At 36.1% G+C, this 17797-nt stretch overlaps 2 protein-coding genes across 2 annotated transcripts; both read right to left on the bottom strand.

The window, feature by feature from the left end:
* Positions 1-13950: 13950 nt before the first annotated feature.
* Positions 13951-14478, bottom strand: LOC113295238. The gene has a single exon (XM_026543589.1). The coding sequence runs from the start codon at positions 14476-14478 to the stop codon at positions 13951-13953; it is 528 nt and encodes a 175-aa protein (XP_026399374.1).
* A 644-nt stretch (positions 14479-15122) lies between these two features.
* On the bottom strand, positions 15123-17797 carry LOC113295237. The gene is made up of 3 exons (XM_026543588.1): positions 17275-17797; positions 16056-17101; positions 15123-15719 (listed from the first exon to the last, which is right to left on the bottom strand). Exons 1-3 carry the CDS (start codon positions 17795-17797, stop codon positions 15123-15125), a joined length of 2166 nt encoding a protein of 721 aa, XP_026399373.1.

Genomic DNA, 17797 nt, shown 5'->3' with positions numbered 1-17797 from the left:
TCTCGTGGTGCAAGAGTTATTTCTGGATGTCAGGTACCGATCCTAAAATTGTCATAATTCCATGGGTAGAACTCAACTCGAAAACCGATTGATTAGAAGAGGGAACTCATTGACTTATAAACTATCAATTAAGCCCCATCTAACCAGTGTGGGACTAGGATCCCAACAACCCACCATGCTTCCAGACCCAACGTCCTCGTTGGCCTACTCTATCGACACTGATCCGAAGGTAGTCCTTTCTCTTATGGCGGCTTCACTCCCCTATTATTATTCAATGCGGGTGACAACTACGCCCATACATAGGTGCCCCAACACTTTAATCTAGCCTATAGGTCACCCCTTCCGTGGAGCGGGCATGAGTCGTGGTGGTTAGCTCCGATACCAGGTGTTAGGGTCCTTGACCAAACACTAGTTAGAACACAGGAAAAAGATAACAAGAACCCTAAATAAAACCTTTTTTAACGGGGGTTAACCACCTCTGCTTAGAAGATTAAGAGAAGAATTCAATTAAAATGAGTTGTATTAATTAAACTTGTAGTTCCTTTACAACTTGAGCATTGTATTTATATCAACTAAATTGCGTGTTAAGCAAGTAATGCAATTAAATAAGTTCTATTCAAACTAGGAAAGCTATGCAGTAAATAAAGTAAATCTAAATAAGCAAAAGATATAGCAGGAAGGTTTGGTGTCGTAACATTCCACCCCGCTTGAAAAATGGCTTGTCCTCAAGCCTCAATATCTGGGAAACGCAAGAGAATATCATCTGCATCTTCCCATGTAGCTTCTTCTGGCAAATGATCCTTCCATTGTACAAGCCATTTGGTACCAGCACAATTGTCTTTCTTGAACATTTTGCGGTCTAGGATAGTTTCAGGTTCCCATTTCTCATAGTCAACCATATTGGGTAAAACTGCTTCAGTAACAATAGAAGAACCAAGTTTTAGTTTTAGTTCTGAAACATGAAAAATTGGGTGAATACGGCTCTCAGCAGGCAATTCCAATTTATATGCAACTTCCCCTATCTTTTCAATGATTTTAAAGGGTCCATAAAATCGAGGAGAAAGCTTAGAATATGCTTGATTTGACACTGAGGATTGTCGATAAGGTTACACACGAAGAAATACCCAATCATGAACTGCAAAACTTCTCTCAGTGCGGTGAACATCAGCATAAAACTTCATTCTTTCCTGAGCAGTTTGAAGATGAAATTTAAGTAACTTAAGTGTGTGATCTCTTTCCCTTAAGTTAATGTCCACAACATTGACAGATGTTGTTCCAGGTAAATAACTGGAAATTGTTGGTGGAGCTCGACTATACACAACTTCATAAGGTGACATATTAATGGCTGAGTGATGGCTGGTGTTATACCACCATTCGGCCCAAGGCAACAACTTACTCCATTCTGAAGGTTTAATGCTAACAAAACAGCGTAAATATCATTCAAGAGTACGGTTTGTCACCTCTGTTTGTCCATCTGTTTGCGGATGATAAGCTGAGCTGCGACATAATTGAGTGTTTTGTAAAGCAAAATAGGCTTCCCAAAAGTTACTCATGAAGATTGGATCACGGTCACTTATTATTGTCCTTGGCATGCCATGTAATCTGACAATCTCTTAAACAAAAATATCAGCAATAGAAGCAGCCAAATATGGATGTACCAAAGCTATGAAATGTACATATTTAGAGAGTATATCAACAACTACTAATATGGATGTTTTACGATAAGATTGAGGAAATCCATCTATAAAATTCATAGACATATCCATCCATATATCCGCAAGTATTGGAAGAGGATGTAATAAGCCTGGAGGAGCAACGACTTCAGATTTATTCTTCTGACAAACATCACAGTTAGATATAAACTCCTTAACTGAATGCTTTAACCCTCTCCAATAGAAATTTTGTTGAATACACTTATAAGTGCGAAAATATCCAGAATGGCCTCCAAATGGCGTAGAATGAAACTCATATAAAAGTTTAGCACACCATTCAGAAGAAGGAGATATCACAATTCTTCCTTTATAGCGCATAATGCCTTCATTGTAGGAGTAATGGGGCTTGCAGTTAGGATTGTTGTGTAGTAAGTTGATCAACTTACTTAATTCTGCATCAGTGTTGCTTTCTTGGATAATGTCATTGACCCCTGAGAAAATTGGAGTAGAGATAGCAGAAAATTATAAACCCGTAGCTCTTGACAAAGCATCTGCAGCAATATTCTCTTTACCTCTTCTGAAAATGATCTCATAATCATAACCTAATAATTTAGATAACCATCTTTGTTGTTCCATTGAAGATATACGTCGATCTAAGAAATATTTCAAGCTATGATGATTTGTAAATATCTTAAAATGTCTTCCAAGTAGATATGGTCTCCATTTTTGTACTGCAGAGACTATATCAAGCATTTCCTTGTCATAAATGGATAAGTTCAAATTCTTACCGGTCAATCCCTTGCTATAGTAAGCAATTGGCCTGCCAGACTGCATTAGAACAACTCCCAAACCCATACCATATGTATCACATTCCAAACAAAATTCTTTGGAAAAGTCTTGTAATATCAAGACTGGAGTAGTAGTAAGAGCTTGTTGTAGTGCTCGAAAAGCAATAGTAGCATACTTATTCCATACAAAGGAATCTTTTTTTAACAACTTAGTTAAAGGAGCACTGATCTTACCAAAATCCTTGACAAATTTTCGATAATATCCTGCTAATCCAAGAAACCCTCTCAAGCTTTTAACTGTGGTTGGAATTGGCCAATCAAGAATGCTCTGAATTTTTTCACTTTCCACTGCAACGCCTTCAGAAGAAATAACATGACCAAGGTATCCAACAGATGGTTGTGCAAAAGTGCACTTCGATTCCTTGACAAACAATTGATTTTGGCGCAAAATTTCAAACACAATGGAAAAGTGTTCCAAATGTTCTTTCATACTTCTACTATAAATTAATATGTCGTCGAAGAAAACGAGAACAAATTTTCTCAGATACGGTCTAAAGATCTGATTCATGAGACTCTGGAATGTTGCTGGTGCATTAGACATCCCAAATGGCATCACCAGAAATTCATAGTGACCATCATGAGTTCGAAAAGCAGTTTTTTGAATATCTGGTTTGTAGAGACGAATCTGATAATACCCAGAACGAAGATCAAGCTTTGTAAATATGATTGCACCATGAAGTTCATCTACCATTGGAATAGGAAATCTATCCTTAATTGTTAGCTGTTCAAAGCTCTGTAATCTACACACATACGCCAGGACCATCTTTCTTGCGCACCATCAAAATAGGAGAAGAGAAAGGACTCGAACTTGATCGAATGAACCCAGCTTGACGTAATTCAGATATAATTTTATCAATTTCATCCTTTTGAAAGTGAAGATATCGACAAGGACGAACATTAACTGGAGCTGATCCTGGTATCAAAGGAATTTTATGATCATGTAGTCTCTCAGGTGGAAGTGAAGTTGGAGGCTGAAAAACATCAGCAAATTGAGATAATAAGCGTTTAATCTCAGGTGTTGGAACTGTTGCAGCATTTAATGAAGAAGTAGTTGTTGCAGAAATTTGTAGGAAAACACCATAAAATTCACGGTGGAGTAAACGCTGCATGGGTATACTGTCCAAGAGCATGACAGAAGAAGCATTATTACCCAATAATTGAACGTCTACACCATTAATGTTGAAGTTCATAAGTAACTTGTCAAAATCCCAAGAAATTTTTCCCAATGTGCGCAACCATTGGACTCCTAACACAACATCACAACCACTAATTGGTAAGACATGAAAATCAGTTGTAAAAGAATAATCCTGCAGTCGAATAAGGACATTGAAGCAAGTACCCAAGGTGTTTAATTTACCATCATCACCAACAGTGACACACAAGGCATTATTTTTTGCTTGGAAAGAATAGCCGCACTTCCTTGCTAAAGCAGGATGAATGAAATTATGAGTTGATCCAGAGTCGATCAAAATGGTTAGAGGTTGAGCCTTAGAAAAACCGTTAATGCACATAGTTATAGGAAAAGAAGAACCCACCAAAGAGTTCAATGAAATATTAGCTGCAACGCCATCTTCCAAATTAGTGTCAGGCAACATTGAAGTTTCTTCAAGTGTTATATTTTGTTCAACTTCAACCATCTCTGGAGCTCCTTCCAATATTAATAATCGTGGTTTTAAGCACACATGACCATGAGTAAAAAATTGGTCACAGTTAAAACAAAGACCCTTACCTCTTTTTTCCTTTTGTTATTCTCAAGTGAGTCTCTTAGCTCCAGGAGGTAAATTAGGACGTTTAAATTGAGTAGGTGAAGGAGGAGTTGCATACCTAAGCTGAGGAGGTCGATAAGGTTGTTTTGTATCTAACAAAACTTCTTCCTGATGAACTGCCTTAGTAAAAGCCGCAGTTAAAGTTTGTGGCTCAAGCAATTTGACTACAGAGCCAATATCCGACTTTAAAGAATGGATAAAACAGTTGATTAAGTGATCTTCAGGTAAGTCTGTGAAGAAGTTTAACAAACGTTCAAAATCAGATATATGATCACGAACCATACCTTTTTGTTTAATGGTGCTAATTTCCATCCTAGGATCAACAAATTTTGTAGCTGAAAAACGAGCACGAACAAGATCACAAAGTTCTGCCCAAGTAGTCACAACAGTAGTTGTTTTCTTCCAGCGAAACCAAGCATTGGCATCATCTTTAAGATGTGCGAAGCGATAGCAATTTTGAGATTGTCAGCCACCGTGTGTAAACTGAGATATTGGTCAGCACTAAAAATCCAACCATCTAGATCATCACCATCAAAAGTTGGGAATTTTAAATTAATGGAACCGGCTCGAATAACAACACCATTACCAACATCATTACCACCAGGAGGAGGAGGCGGTGGTGGCGGAGCAGCACCATTACCTTGATTAAGCTGAGGAAGAAATTCCCTAAACACTGCACGTAAGGTAATTCCCAACGAAGTAGTTAAAGCTGTTGTGAGATCTGTTGTCAGAGTGTTAGACAATTCTGTTGTATGTTCAGGAAAATCCAATTTCCGAGCAGCACGATCTTCTTCAGGCAGTTGTTTCTCTTCAACTTTCTTTCTTTCACGATCCTCTTCATCGTGAACATGATTATTGTTAATGGTGGTAACAAGAGTACCCAGTTTTTGACCCACAGTTGTAAGGATATCTTGAACCAGTTTAAGATTCTCCGTATAAGACATATTTAAAAAAAATGAGCTCTGATACCAAATGTTAGGGTACCGACCCTAAACTCGTCATAAGCTCATGGGTGGAACTCAACTCGAAAACCGATTGACTAGAAGAGGGAACCCATTGACTTATAAACTACCAATTAAGCCCCATCTAACCAATGTGGGATTAGGATCCCAACACTGTATTTAAGTTTGGTGAAAATAATATGAAGAGAAAAGGTACATTTGGAGCTTGATTCAAAATTAGAGGTGGAAGCAATCAATAAGGAGGTTTTCACTTTTCAGCATAGAGTGGAGAATTTGCTATTTAGTAAAAGACATTAAATTTACAGTAGCTTTAGTTCCTGGCACTGTAACTGTGCCGAAAGTGAAGGAATGAGGTAGCTGATATACTACCAAAGCTAAAGCGGAAAGTGGAATAGTCTCCTCTTAGCAATATTGATGTTACCTATACCTCTCCCGCTGGTAATTGTTTCAGAAAAAGAAGAAGAAAATAAAGAAAAAAGAATCAAGTGAAAAATTTACTAGCCACCGAGGAAAAAGTGGTAATATCTCCGTCCCACTATTAGTTGACCTACTTTATAACTAAAGTAGGTCAACTAATAGTAGGACGGAGGGAGTATTACTTTAGGCGGGGTCTTAAAGAAGTTCCCACCCTCTTCCCAGCTCAAAAAATTGTCGTTTAAACCCCTGATTACCGCACATGTTCTTTACTATGTGAGAATCAGTGCAGGAAGTGTTAGCCAACGGACAATGGGTGTCCGTTTTAATAAAGTTAAAAACGGATAATTATTGCCCGTTATAGTCTTTGAAACTGGACAATCATTGTCCGTTCTATAAAAACGAATGGCCATTAACCGTTTTTAGGTTTACTGAAACGGATAGCCATTGTCCGTTCCTTGATCTTTTGTTCTTAACACCCCGTTAACACCTAACTTCATTTTTAGTATTCTTCATTCAATTTTTATCGGCACTCTGTTTACACCGGACCGGTTCCAGAGGTTCGTGAATTAGGATCTTTTTTGTAGTGTTCAGCACAATATGTCTATGGTGCATGATGCTTACCAAAACTTGGAACAGTAAGGAGTTAATGGTGTTTTGTGGAAACCATATACTAATAATGAAGAAGTCTTCATTAACGTACATATGTTTAAGCAAGATTACTGATGAACAAATAATTTTATTACATTTTAATATGGCACAGGATACTACACTTATTAGTTATCGAATATTTAACCTAACTCACTGTCGTAGGGAGCGCGGATGCACTTAGCTGGTGGAGCAAGCCTTTAAACCGCTACGAGTCCCTAGAAGCCGAGTTTTCTCTCTGGATAGTTTAAGAGGTTTAACTAAAAAACCGATCATCCAGATGCGGTGGTATTAATCTTCATCGCCATCTCCAGGATGATCACGGCATAATTCCAACAATATTTTGAGTAATTTTCAACAAAAACATTAATCCAAGATTGAATGGTAGCCGTGTATTCTTCGGTAGTGAATCGGACGACCATAACTCATAAAAGGGGTAAAAGAAGATTTAGAAAATAAAAAAGAAGAAGATATAGAAAAAAAGAAAAGAAGATGTAGAAATTAAAGAAGATGTTGAGAATTGGGTCGTGTTATTTTGGTAGAGTGACAAAATTTATACTATAAATTTAAGGATGCGTTTTATTGACATTTCAAATCACACTTTACTGATCTGTGTCATCTCTTCTACTCACCCCTGTTACTGATACTTGTTATCAGATGAATTTTATTATCACCCTATGTGTTTGGTTTTTGTCATATCACTCATTACTTTGTTATAATGTTGATGATTTGTGTAGATGAGTTTTCATATCAATGTATCTGTTTAGTTTCGTCATATCACATCGTATCAGTTTTATTATCCTTTGTCTGTTTAGATCAATCTAAACTTTCAAGATTGCTAATAGGGGGTACTAGATTAAGTGGGGGTGTACCAAAATCAAGATAAGACAAAACAAGTTTTCATATAGGACAAAACAAGTTTTCATATAGGACAAAACAAGTTTTTCCTTGGCTTGGTACACCCCCACTTAACCTAGCACCCCCATTAGCAACCTTGTAAACTTTGATTACTGAAATAATCAAACTCTAGATTTGCAATCAATCAATATAGATCTCAAAGAGAAACTTTGTTTTAGTAACCGCTCTATCAATCTCAGGAAATTAATCATATATATTTGATGAGTACAAAGGCTCTTCCCTTTAATCAATATAAATTCCTTTGTTCTGTTAGATCAACTAAGATCATTATTAGCGAAATAATAAATCTTAGTTCACAAACTATCAAAGTTTGTCTCAAAAGAAATACCCAATGATAGATTTTCGATCTGTACAACAAGCTATAAAAAGTCTATATTCACTACACCAAAACAAGGTAAATTTGACAGCCCCGTTTGAGAAATTTGACAAGGAACCCCTGTCAATTCATTTTTGACGGGCAAGGCTATCAAAATAGTATAATTTAATCTTTAGTCAGGCCCTTACCGGGCTTCAATTTTGACGGGCATAACAAATAAACCAACCACTAGTGAACATAAATGAATCTAAATCATTTATCAGATTAATTTCTCTCTTTTCTTTCGAAATCCTCTAGAGAAAGTAAAAAAAATGAAACCCTAGATTTTAGTTTCTCTCGTGGTGGGATTTGATTTCGTTCGAGAGTTTAATTTCAATCTTCATCTCTTGTGTTTTTGGCTGATTCTCATCTCAGATCTGGTAGTCTAATTTCCAGTCATATTAAGGTATATTCGTTTTCCATAGGTAACACTTCCACAGATGAAGTATCTGATAGTGAAGGGACATATCCTAGTCATGCAGTTGGTAAACCATATCATCTGTCTAGTGTTCAGTTCCGACAAGTGCGTAGATGGGTTTTTGCGCAGTATCACGATGAAAATATTCTGTATAGAATGAGTAAGTAAAACTTTGTCATACTTATGAGTCTAAACTATTATTAATAGATATTGATGCATATATGTGCTTTTTACTAATGACTATGTTTGTATTTTCTGGAAATATGATGTTTACATTCGGGATCAGAACGCGGAAACAATAAACAAAGAAAGTCATGGAGTACATTCTTTGGTTAACAGAACACCTTGAGAAAGAGAACATGAGTACCCTTAAGAGGCTTGCAAATGGTCTAGATATTAATGTTATTTCATACAATCCTTACATAGTAAATGAATATGTGTTTAGCACAGCTGATTCAGAAGCGATTTTAACCACACAAAATAGTGAAGTGTCAATGGAAGCGGTAGGCACTTTCAGATCAAGATCCAGTGATACGAATTTGAAAACTGACAGTGGGACTTATTATGGTATTGTGAAGCAAGTACTTGAACTAAATTACTACAATAATGTTAAGATGACAATATTTTACTGCGATTGAGTGCGTACAGAAGACAAGCTTAATGGGTGTGAAGTGGATTCAAAAACCAACATAATCTGTGTCAATTGTGCAAGGTTCCAACGAAATACAAATGTAGAAGATGAGACATTTATCCATGCTTCTCAAGCATCTCAGTTTTTCTATTGCAAAGAAGAAACAAGGGATATATACTTGGGATATTGTATTAGAGGCTCCAAAAAGTCTAACTCATGTTGTCAATGCTTATCAAAATCTTTTCGTTTTCTTTGGAGATGCCGATGAAGCCATATTGTCTACATTTACAGATAGCAAAGAAAATAAGTTATCTAGGATTCATGTTTGAGTATTTTTTGATGGCCCATTGTTTTCTGGTGGTACATTCTGATGGTTTAGTAGTTATAATGGGATAATTGGTTAATTTTAATAAATTTTTTATTCTAAAGTTGTATGTGTGGTACATATTGATGGTACGTTTATCGATGGTTTAGTAGTTGTTCTCTGCAATATTTGACGCATTTGGTTACTCAGTTTGATGATTTCAGATAACAGTTATCGGTCGGTACATGAGCATATTGTGATGTTTGAACACTTCATTCATTGGGCAATCGTAAGCATATTATAATCGACAAATATGGGAGCCCTTGTAATATCGGTTCAGAAAAATTTGCGACGGAAACTTGAAAGATGGTACATGCACAATATTTTCGTCCTGCAATTGATTCTTGAACGGTTGTTTCAGAAAGAATCAAATATGATATATGGAACAACGCCACTGTGAGTGAATTTTTATTATTTGATTTGCCTTTAATTTTTATGATCAGTACATGATAATGAAATAGTTTTTGCAGATAAATATGGGGTAGCTGAAATTTATAAGCCTAACATATTGACAAAGGCTAATATTTCTTGGAGAAACTGGAAGCATCAGCTTCGACCTGTGTTGTATAAATATGACATTATTGTTGAGACGAAAAGAAATATGGCAGAACAGTTAATTGAAAAAATAGAAAATTGGGAAAGTTTTGTTGATTTTTTTAAAACTGATGAAGATAGTAAACGTCATGCAGCAGGTCAAAAGTCTAGAGAAGATGTTGAATTACTACAATCATGTGGAACGAAAGGAATTTCTCGCACAATATACGACCTGGTAAATTAGTACATATCTTCCTTTATATTTTATATTTTAACTACCTTTTCTTGTCTGAATTACTTACTCAGTTGCGTGACTCTATTGTTCTTCTATTATGTTATTAATTAATGGAGAGTAGCAGTAATAATAGTACTAATAATAACATTAGCATCAATCTGAACTGTTGCCAATAATGAGATCAATCATGATTCACTTTTTGGTTCGACGAATAATGTGTCTGTTTATCATCAACTGCAGAAAAAAGAGAGTCCAGTGGATGAAATTAACAAATGTGTGGTGTTTGCGACAACCCATGTAACCAAGAACATAAATGATCCTAAATCCACATCCTCCTCTGATGTTAAAAGTCGTAAGACTACTCAAATTATTATGATTTTGTATGTGACTTTGTCCTGGCGTGAATAGAGTACTCAAATTCCTTTATCATGCTATTGGAATAGTAATTCCTACTATGTAGTTACATCTAGATTATTTTTGATCTTGTAGAGGAAAATGAAAAAACTTGAAGATGCTAATCCAAAAGGTCAGAATGATAGCGACAACAATGCTATTACTCAGGTAATTAAGAAAAATTAATATATCTTTTGTGAATTTTAATCTTTTCCACTAGTGAACATAGTACCTTTACAACCTTATTTTTAATGTCTCGTTCTTAGCATGTGGGCGTGAACGAAAAGGTTATGTACGAGGAATTGGAGGAGGTGTTACGAAGACCCAGATGCGTGCTTCGACACTAAGTAGAGAGACTCTTCGTAAAGTACAACAATAAAACAGAAGTATGTAGTCTGATATCCAGTTACTCCAAGCACAAGTTGGGACACTCGTGCAAAAATATATTTCATCATCATCCCTACCATCTAATCAGGTACAATCAATATAAAGTCTTACAAAGTAATTTTTTCAATTCATAAACAATATGAAAAAGAAAATTGTTGATTTTATAAAATGAAAGACGGAGAGACTTTGGGTATTTTATAATATTTTATCGACACAAAAGGTTTAAGCATAAAGGTTGATTAGAACCTTCTTGATCCCAAAGAAGTCTTTAAACGAAGCACACGTAAGAGATTTCAGCTAATTAGGATACTCTTCTCTCCAGTGAGTATTACGATAATACTGCTAGTGGGATTCCTCACACAAACATGAAGTTCCTTGTGTTTCGGGATAAGTACAAGAAAGACAAACTTCACTATTTATGATGACCAAGGTAGTTTGGACAACAAGGACTTTCCAAACCCGAGAATACGAAAGATACACAATAAATACCTATTTCCGGTTTTGTAAATATTCCAAATGTAATCCAACTAATGCAACACAATTTCTCTTGGATGACAACTCAATATTAGATAGCATAAATAATATACTTTACTAATATAGCAACCCGAGATGTGCTTATCCACCGGTATATGAATGGCACATAAATTCTGAATATGAAAAAAAATATTTCGAATATCTCGGTTTGGGATCTCACCTTGAGTATCAAGGAAAATACTTGACATTAAGTAATAAGAGTGTAGCACATGTTCAAATACTATGTCGATATCTTGTTAATTTTCCATATTAACTAAAACATATTTCCGAAAGCTATCCAAACCCTAAGTTAATAGCCGAAATCGGAGACCATCATATTTGGTTAATCATTAAGGATCACACCAGCTAGATATCCTTGTGTTAGAGCACTGCTCGGTCGAACTCATAAGCGTTGGTATCTCAAGCTTGTTTGTAAAGTTTAGGTGATCAAAACTATAAGTCTTGATTTCTAGTCACTTATAGTTATGTCTCGGACTAGGATAAAATGTGTAGTTGAGATTTAGACTTCACGGCGTTCATTCATTGAAGACGAAGATCTACTGAGGAGAGCTTGGAGGAACTTCATCAAAAAAAGGTATGTGGAGACTAAAACTTATCTATCACTCAGAAGTCTATTTTATTCTATCTCCGTTTGAGACTAAGTCGTATAGATATATATACTTAACATTATACACATTTGATATTTCGAGCTAAGTTTAACTCGCTTATATCTTTCTCGAAATATGTGTTAGAAGCTTTTTGCTTTAGCTACATTCATCATTAATCTTGACGAGTTCAGTTGGAAACAGTTTATTTGTTGGAAACTAAATAATGAGTCAAAAGATGATCATGTGAAAATTGCCTTGAAATATCTTACATGATTCGTGTGAGACAATCATTTGATGTAGACTCGGAATGTTTCGTATTGATCATTCGATCACTTGAAAATTACTTATAAGCTAATAGTTTGTGTAAGACAGCTATTGTCGTATTCTAAGGATGTTTCAATGATTGAAATGAGAGTTTTAAAACAATTAACCATTGTCTGGATATAACACATTATGCATACCAGTATGCAAACTGTTGTGGTATGATTCAGGTCCGAAAACCAAGTTCGCATACCATTATGCGAACGGTTTTAACTGTTAAAGTCCCGGAACCAAGTATGCATACCAGTATGCGAACGATTTTACCTGAGTTAGGTCCGGGACGACAATATGCATACCCGTTTGCGAACTGTCGGACAAGACCAAATTCCAGAAATTAAGTTTGCGTACCCGTTTGCAAACTAAGTTGATTTATGTTCTAAAATCGGTTAAGTATGATTTCATACTCATGAAAAAATACATATATAAATTAAGGAATGAAATCTTTGTAAACCGTGGCTTAATGTTCATGAATTGATTCTCCTGAATCAATCCGATTTTATTTTAATTGTGTCATGTATACTTCTATGAGAATATAAACAATTGAACAACTCTATGAGTAACACAATTAGATTCATTTGATTATCATTTGATCTAGAAGTTTTAGATGAATGTGGTTAATAGAAAAGTTTTCATATTGCTAACTTCGTTTAACTATTGGTGAGCCAACTCAATAGACACGTTAGGTACAGTTATCCATATCTAAATGAAGGTATATTTCATTTGTGCGTAACATGCTAAGACCATCCAACGGTAGAGAGATATTGCTTTGGTATTAAGGAAACTTAGCTTGAATCTTAAATCAGGATTTCATCTAAGGGTGAATATTGATTGCATTGTTTCAAAGCTATCAAACCCTGATTTGAAGCATATATAAGGGAAACCTAATCCTCACACCTCCTATGACATCCCGGATTTTCGGACTTCCAGCGCATACGGATTCGACTTTGTGGGTCGGGTCGGGTCCGATCCATCTGGCAAGTCCAAATTTCCGGACCGCCACTCGTGTAGGACCAAATTTTTCGTTCCAAAAGATTTTAATAAAACACAAAACTCAACTCAAATGAAATTTATCAAATGAAATATAATATTACTTTTAAAATTACAAAACTGTAAAATAATAATTATAAAATCAAAGTACATTAAAATAAACCAACACTCTGGTTTGATTCAAAATGCGCAAAGCCCAAATCCCCATGATAAATAATAATTTCTTTTACCGCTAGTGTTTCTTCACTTTATGTGGAAAAGGGAGGGAAAGGGTTGAGCAAACCACAGCCCAGTAGGAAGTTTCCAAAAATAATAGAGTGCATCGAAAATCAAACACATGCAATCGACACTGTAATTAAAAACATGCATAAAAATTTGCAATAATACTTACGCCATTTTAATCATAAATATTTAACAGTTTCTTACTCAAATCTTCAACCTTAAAATGTAGATCATTAATCTAGTTGTCATAGTTATTCCGGTAAACAAACCACTAGTATTCCCCGAACAGTCTTCTTTTTGTTTCTTCAAATAATTGTTAATCAAGTTACCAGAGTTACTCCGGTAAACAAACCATTATTGTTCCCCGAACAGTCTTCCCAAGGTAGCCACCAGTGGTGGGATGCCATAAAGGCCTAACATTTCAACAGCAGACAGATACATTTTTTTTTTCTATAAGTCATTTCAAATCAGTGCATTTAATCCTACAAGCACCAAACCATGTTTATATTCACAAAAACTTAATCGAAGTAAGATCCATTCACTAATGCATTAAACTCACTTTCGCAAATCGAACTCAATTCCGTACACTAATATAATGCACCAAAGTGACTTTCACAAACCACAACTCAATACTTATACATTAATAGATTTTTATAATAATAGAGAAATACATTACTACCTACATCAAATGTTAAAACAAAAATCTAGAATAGTAAATAAATGATTAATGATTTGTACTTTTTTTTTTGGTATAAGACACGAAAAGAAACAAAGCTAAGTTGATACATCCAGAAGAGCGGAAATAAAGCTGGGACAATGAGAGGGAGTCCATTTATCTTGGACTTTGTTATTGATGGCATAGGCACCAAGTAGGTGCGCCGTTGAATTGGCAGACCTCCGAGCAAACTCGAACAACACTTGGGAAGATCTTCTAGTCAGGACTCTTATGTCATCTATTGTTTTCCAGATTCTCCAAGGAGAAGAATGAGATTCACCCTTCAGGATTTTGACCACCACTTGGCAGTCCAATTCGATTATGACAGAGTCAAGATTGAGCCATTGAGCTAATTCAGCTGCAAGAAGGAAAGCATCTGTTTCAGCGACCACTGGGAAATTAGACCAACCAAGCTTTGTGCTCGCACCACAATAGTTTCCTTGATGGTCTCTAGCAATTGCGTACTGTCCGTTTCGAAGAGCAGCATCAACATTTATCTTGATGGTGTTGGATGGAGGAGCCGTCCATTCAGGCGGGGGATAACTATAATCATTCAACTGTGTAGTTGTTTCATCTTTAGTCTCCATCTAGGTTGTACGGACGCTCCATTTCTTGAGCCGTGTCCGCGTCCGACTCGCGTCGGACACGGGACACGCATGGGTCGCTAACACGACGCGTGTCCGACGCACCAATTTGCACATCTGGTTTGGACGCACCGATGACGCGTGTCCTACGCATTTTTTTTTTCATTTTCATTTAAACTTCTTCCTTTATTTTTGCTATTATTAACCAAATGAAGAAAGACAAACATTTAGATCAATAATTTAGGTCTTTATTAGGGTTTTGTAATTGGAAATGACATCACGTATACCCTTAGTTGGGAATGTGTTGTTCTAAGAATGCATTTTGATTGTGCCATGTGTTTAATAGTGACTGATTGTTTGACCTTCGACGTGTATAAACAAACGATATTTTCTTTTCTTTTGAAATTGATACACATGTAGCATCATTTTCTAATTTTTAGGATCGAAATACTTGACTTTGCTGTATAAATACATGATTATATATTTAAATAATATATAAATAAAATATGTATATACGTGTCCGCGTCCTAGTTTTTTGAGAAAAAGTGTTCGCGTCCGCGTCTGTGCAACCCAGGTCTCCATGGAATCTTCATAATTGTTATACATGTTAAACCAAAATAAAGCCACTCTGAGCACCCCTTGGACCTTCACTTGCTTATTTTCAAACACCAATTCATTCTTGGCTTTCCATAATGCCCAACATATGGCTGACCCCATTGCAAAAACATATTCATGCAGTAAAAGGTGATCAACACTTTCCTCACTGACATTACACCCTCTACAGTTAGTACACACACCATCCAAAATTTTCCAATTATCTGAAATACCCCAATTCCATTATGTAGTGCTCTCCATATAAATTTTTTTATTTTTGGAGCATTTTTCTTAATGTTCCAAAATTTTCTCCAAGGAAAAGAACTGTCATTATGCACAGAGGACTCACCAGTTTGATCAGCGATAAGCTTTTGAAAGGATTGTGGTGAGAAATCACCATGAGTAGTAAGGTGCCATATGAGCTTGTCTTTCGCTTTGCTGTTGATCTGAATGTTGCTGATCTGGGAAGCAGTGAATGGGTCAGATAATTGTTGAATGAGCTGTAGATTCCACTTACCAGTGGTAGTGTCTAAAAATTGGTGAACTTTGGTGACTCCTGCTATATCATTCACTTCACTCGAGAGGGTACAATCTGGAAGGGAAGGAATCCATGGATCCGTCCCAATGTTGATGTTGCGACCTTTGCCGACCTGCCATATATATCCCCTTTTCAGAAGATTTCTACTATCAAGCGTGGCACACCAGGTAGTGGAGCATTTACTAGGTTTTTTTGCATTCCAAAAAGAGTTGTTACTGAGATACTTTGCCTTTAGGATTCTGCACCAAAGAGAATTGTCATCTTTTAAAAATCTCCAGGATAATTTCACCACCAATGCTTGATTAAGTTCAGTCAAAGATCGCTGCCCCATTCCCCCTTTTTCCTTTGGTAGGTTGAACCATTACCACTTGAGAAAATGCATCTTCCTTTCGTGTACAGTATGCCCCCACCAGAAATTTCTGATTATTTGTGTGAGTTTGTTGAGTACAGCTTTAGGGATAACAGAAGTTGCCATGTAGTATACTTGGATAAGTGCAAGAAAAACTTGAATAAGAGTTGTACGACCTGCATGGGTAAGTGAAATTCTTTTCCAACCTGCGAGTTTTTCGTCAAATTTATCAATGAGAAAGGAAAAATTTGAAATAGTGTTTCCTTGTTGCAGTATATTGACTCCCAGATATTTATCACCTTTTTCCATTCTTGTAACCCCCAGGGCGGTTATAATCTCATTGCATCTTTCGTCTGACACACTCATGCTAAAATGGATGGATGATTTGCTGTAATTGACTAGTTGACCGGAACCATTGTAGTATTGCTGCATGATTTCAACGATAGAGTTGATAGTGGTCTCATTTGTGTTTCCAAACAACATCACATCATCAGGAAACAAAATATGGCTTACACTTGGAACTCTTCGATTCAGTTGGTATCCATTGTAAAGTCCATATTGTTCCATCCTGTTAATGATACTAGATAGTATGTGAGAGAAAATAATGAACAAATAGGGTGAGAGAGGACACCCTTTTCTGATTCCCCTTTCTCCAAAGAAAAAACCCTCAAACTGGCCATTTATCAGAATAGAGGAAGAAGTAGTTTCAACACGGCTCAAAATAAGATTATGAATTCTAACAGTTATTCCAAAACTATTGAGCGCATGCTTAAGAAAATTCCAATCTACCCTATCATAGGCTTTGCTCATGTCTAGTTTAAGAGCGAAAACACCTTGTTTTGAGTTGGATGTATGCATTGAATGGAAAATTTCTTTAGCAACCACAATATTATCCAAAATTTGCCTACCCGAAATAAATGCAGAATGAGTTTTATCGATAAGATTGTCTAGAAGAGGACTAAGCTTGTTAGTGATGATTTTAGCTACTACTTTGTACAAGACATTGCATAAAGCAATTGGTCGATAGTTGACAGCACTAGCAACATTTTTATTTTTTGGGATCAAGGATATGTGAGTGTGGTTTAAACCAGCAGGTATTGAGTAATATCTAAAGCAATCTTTAACAAGACTTATAGCTTCTTGGCCTACAACATTACAACATTTTTTGTAAAAAAACGCTGGAAAGCCGTCAGGACCTGGGGATTTAAGGGAACCCATTTTCTTAATTATATTAAATATTTCATCACCTGAAGGAACAACACTAAGGGAGCTGCAATCATTTGAGATATGACATGAGAGTTCTCAACTGGCAGGAGACTTGGATTAACATTAGGGTCTTTAGAGAACATGTTATTAAAGTGAGAAATGAGAACATTTTTAATGTTATCATGCTCGGAGGTCCATTCACCATCAGCATTCTTAATAAAATATATTTTATTTCTACTTCTCCTATGGATCAAAGAAACATGAAATACCTGGGTATTTTTGTCGGCAGAAGGAATCCATTTCAATTTATTCCTTTGCCGCCAGAACATTCTGTTTCTCCTCTCCAGACTGGCAATCTTTTGGCAGATAGCATTCTCTTTCTCCCTTGTGTCATCCAAGTGAGCATTGGTTTGTAAGTCCACTAAATTTTTCTTCTCGATATCGATTTCTCTCTTAGTGTCACGAAATGTGTCTTTGCTCCATTTCATAAGCCTTTTTCCAAGCTCATCTAGTCTGGTAATCATATTACCGTATGAATTTTCCCACTTGTCTTGAATAATGTCTTTGAACTGGGGATGGTCAGTCCAATAGAATTTAAATTTGTAGTTAGGCTTTCTTTTCGGAGGGTTCCTCAT

The sequence above is a fragment of the Papaver somniferum genome, chromosome 7 (assembly GCF_003573695.1).
Source record: "Papaver somniferum cultivar HN1 chromosome 7, ASM357369v1, whole genome shotgun sequence".
NCBI lineage: Eukaryota > Viridiplantae > Streptophyta > Magnoliopsida > Ranunculales > Papaveraceae > Papaver > Papaver somniferum.
Note: the sequence above shows the minus strand (reverse complement) of the source record. Positions and strands in the feature narration are given on the sequence as shown.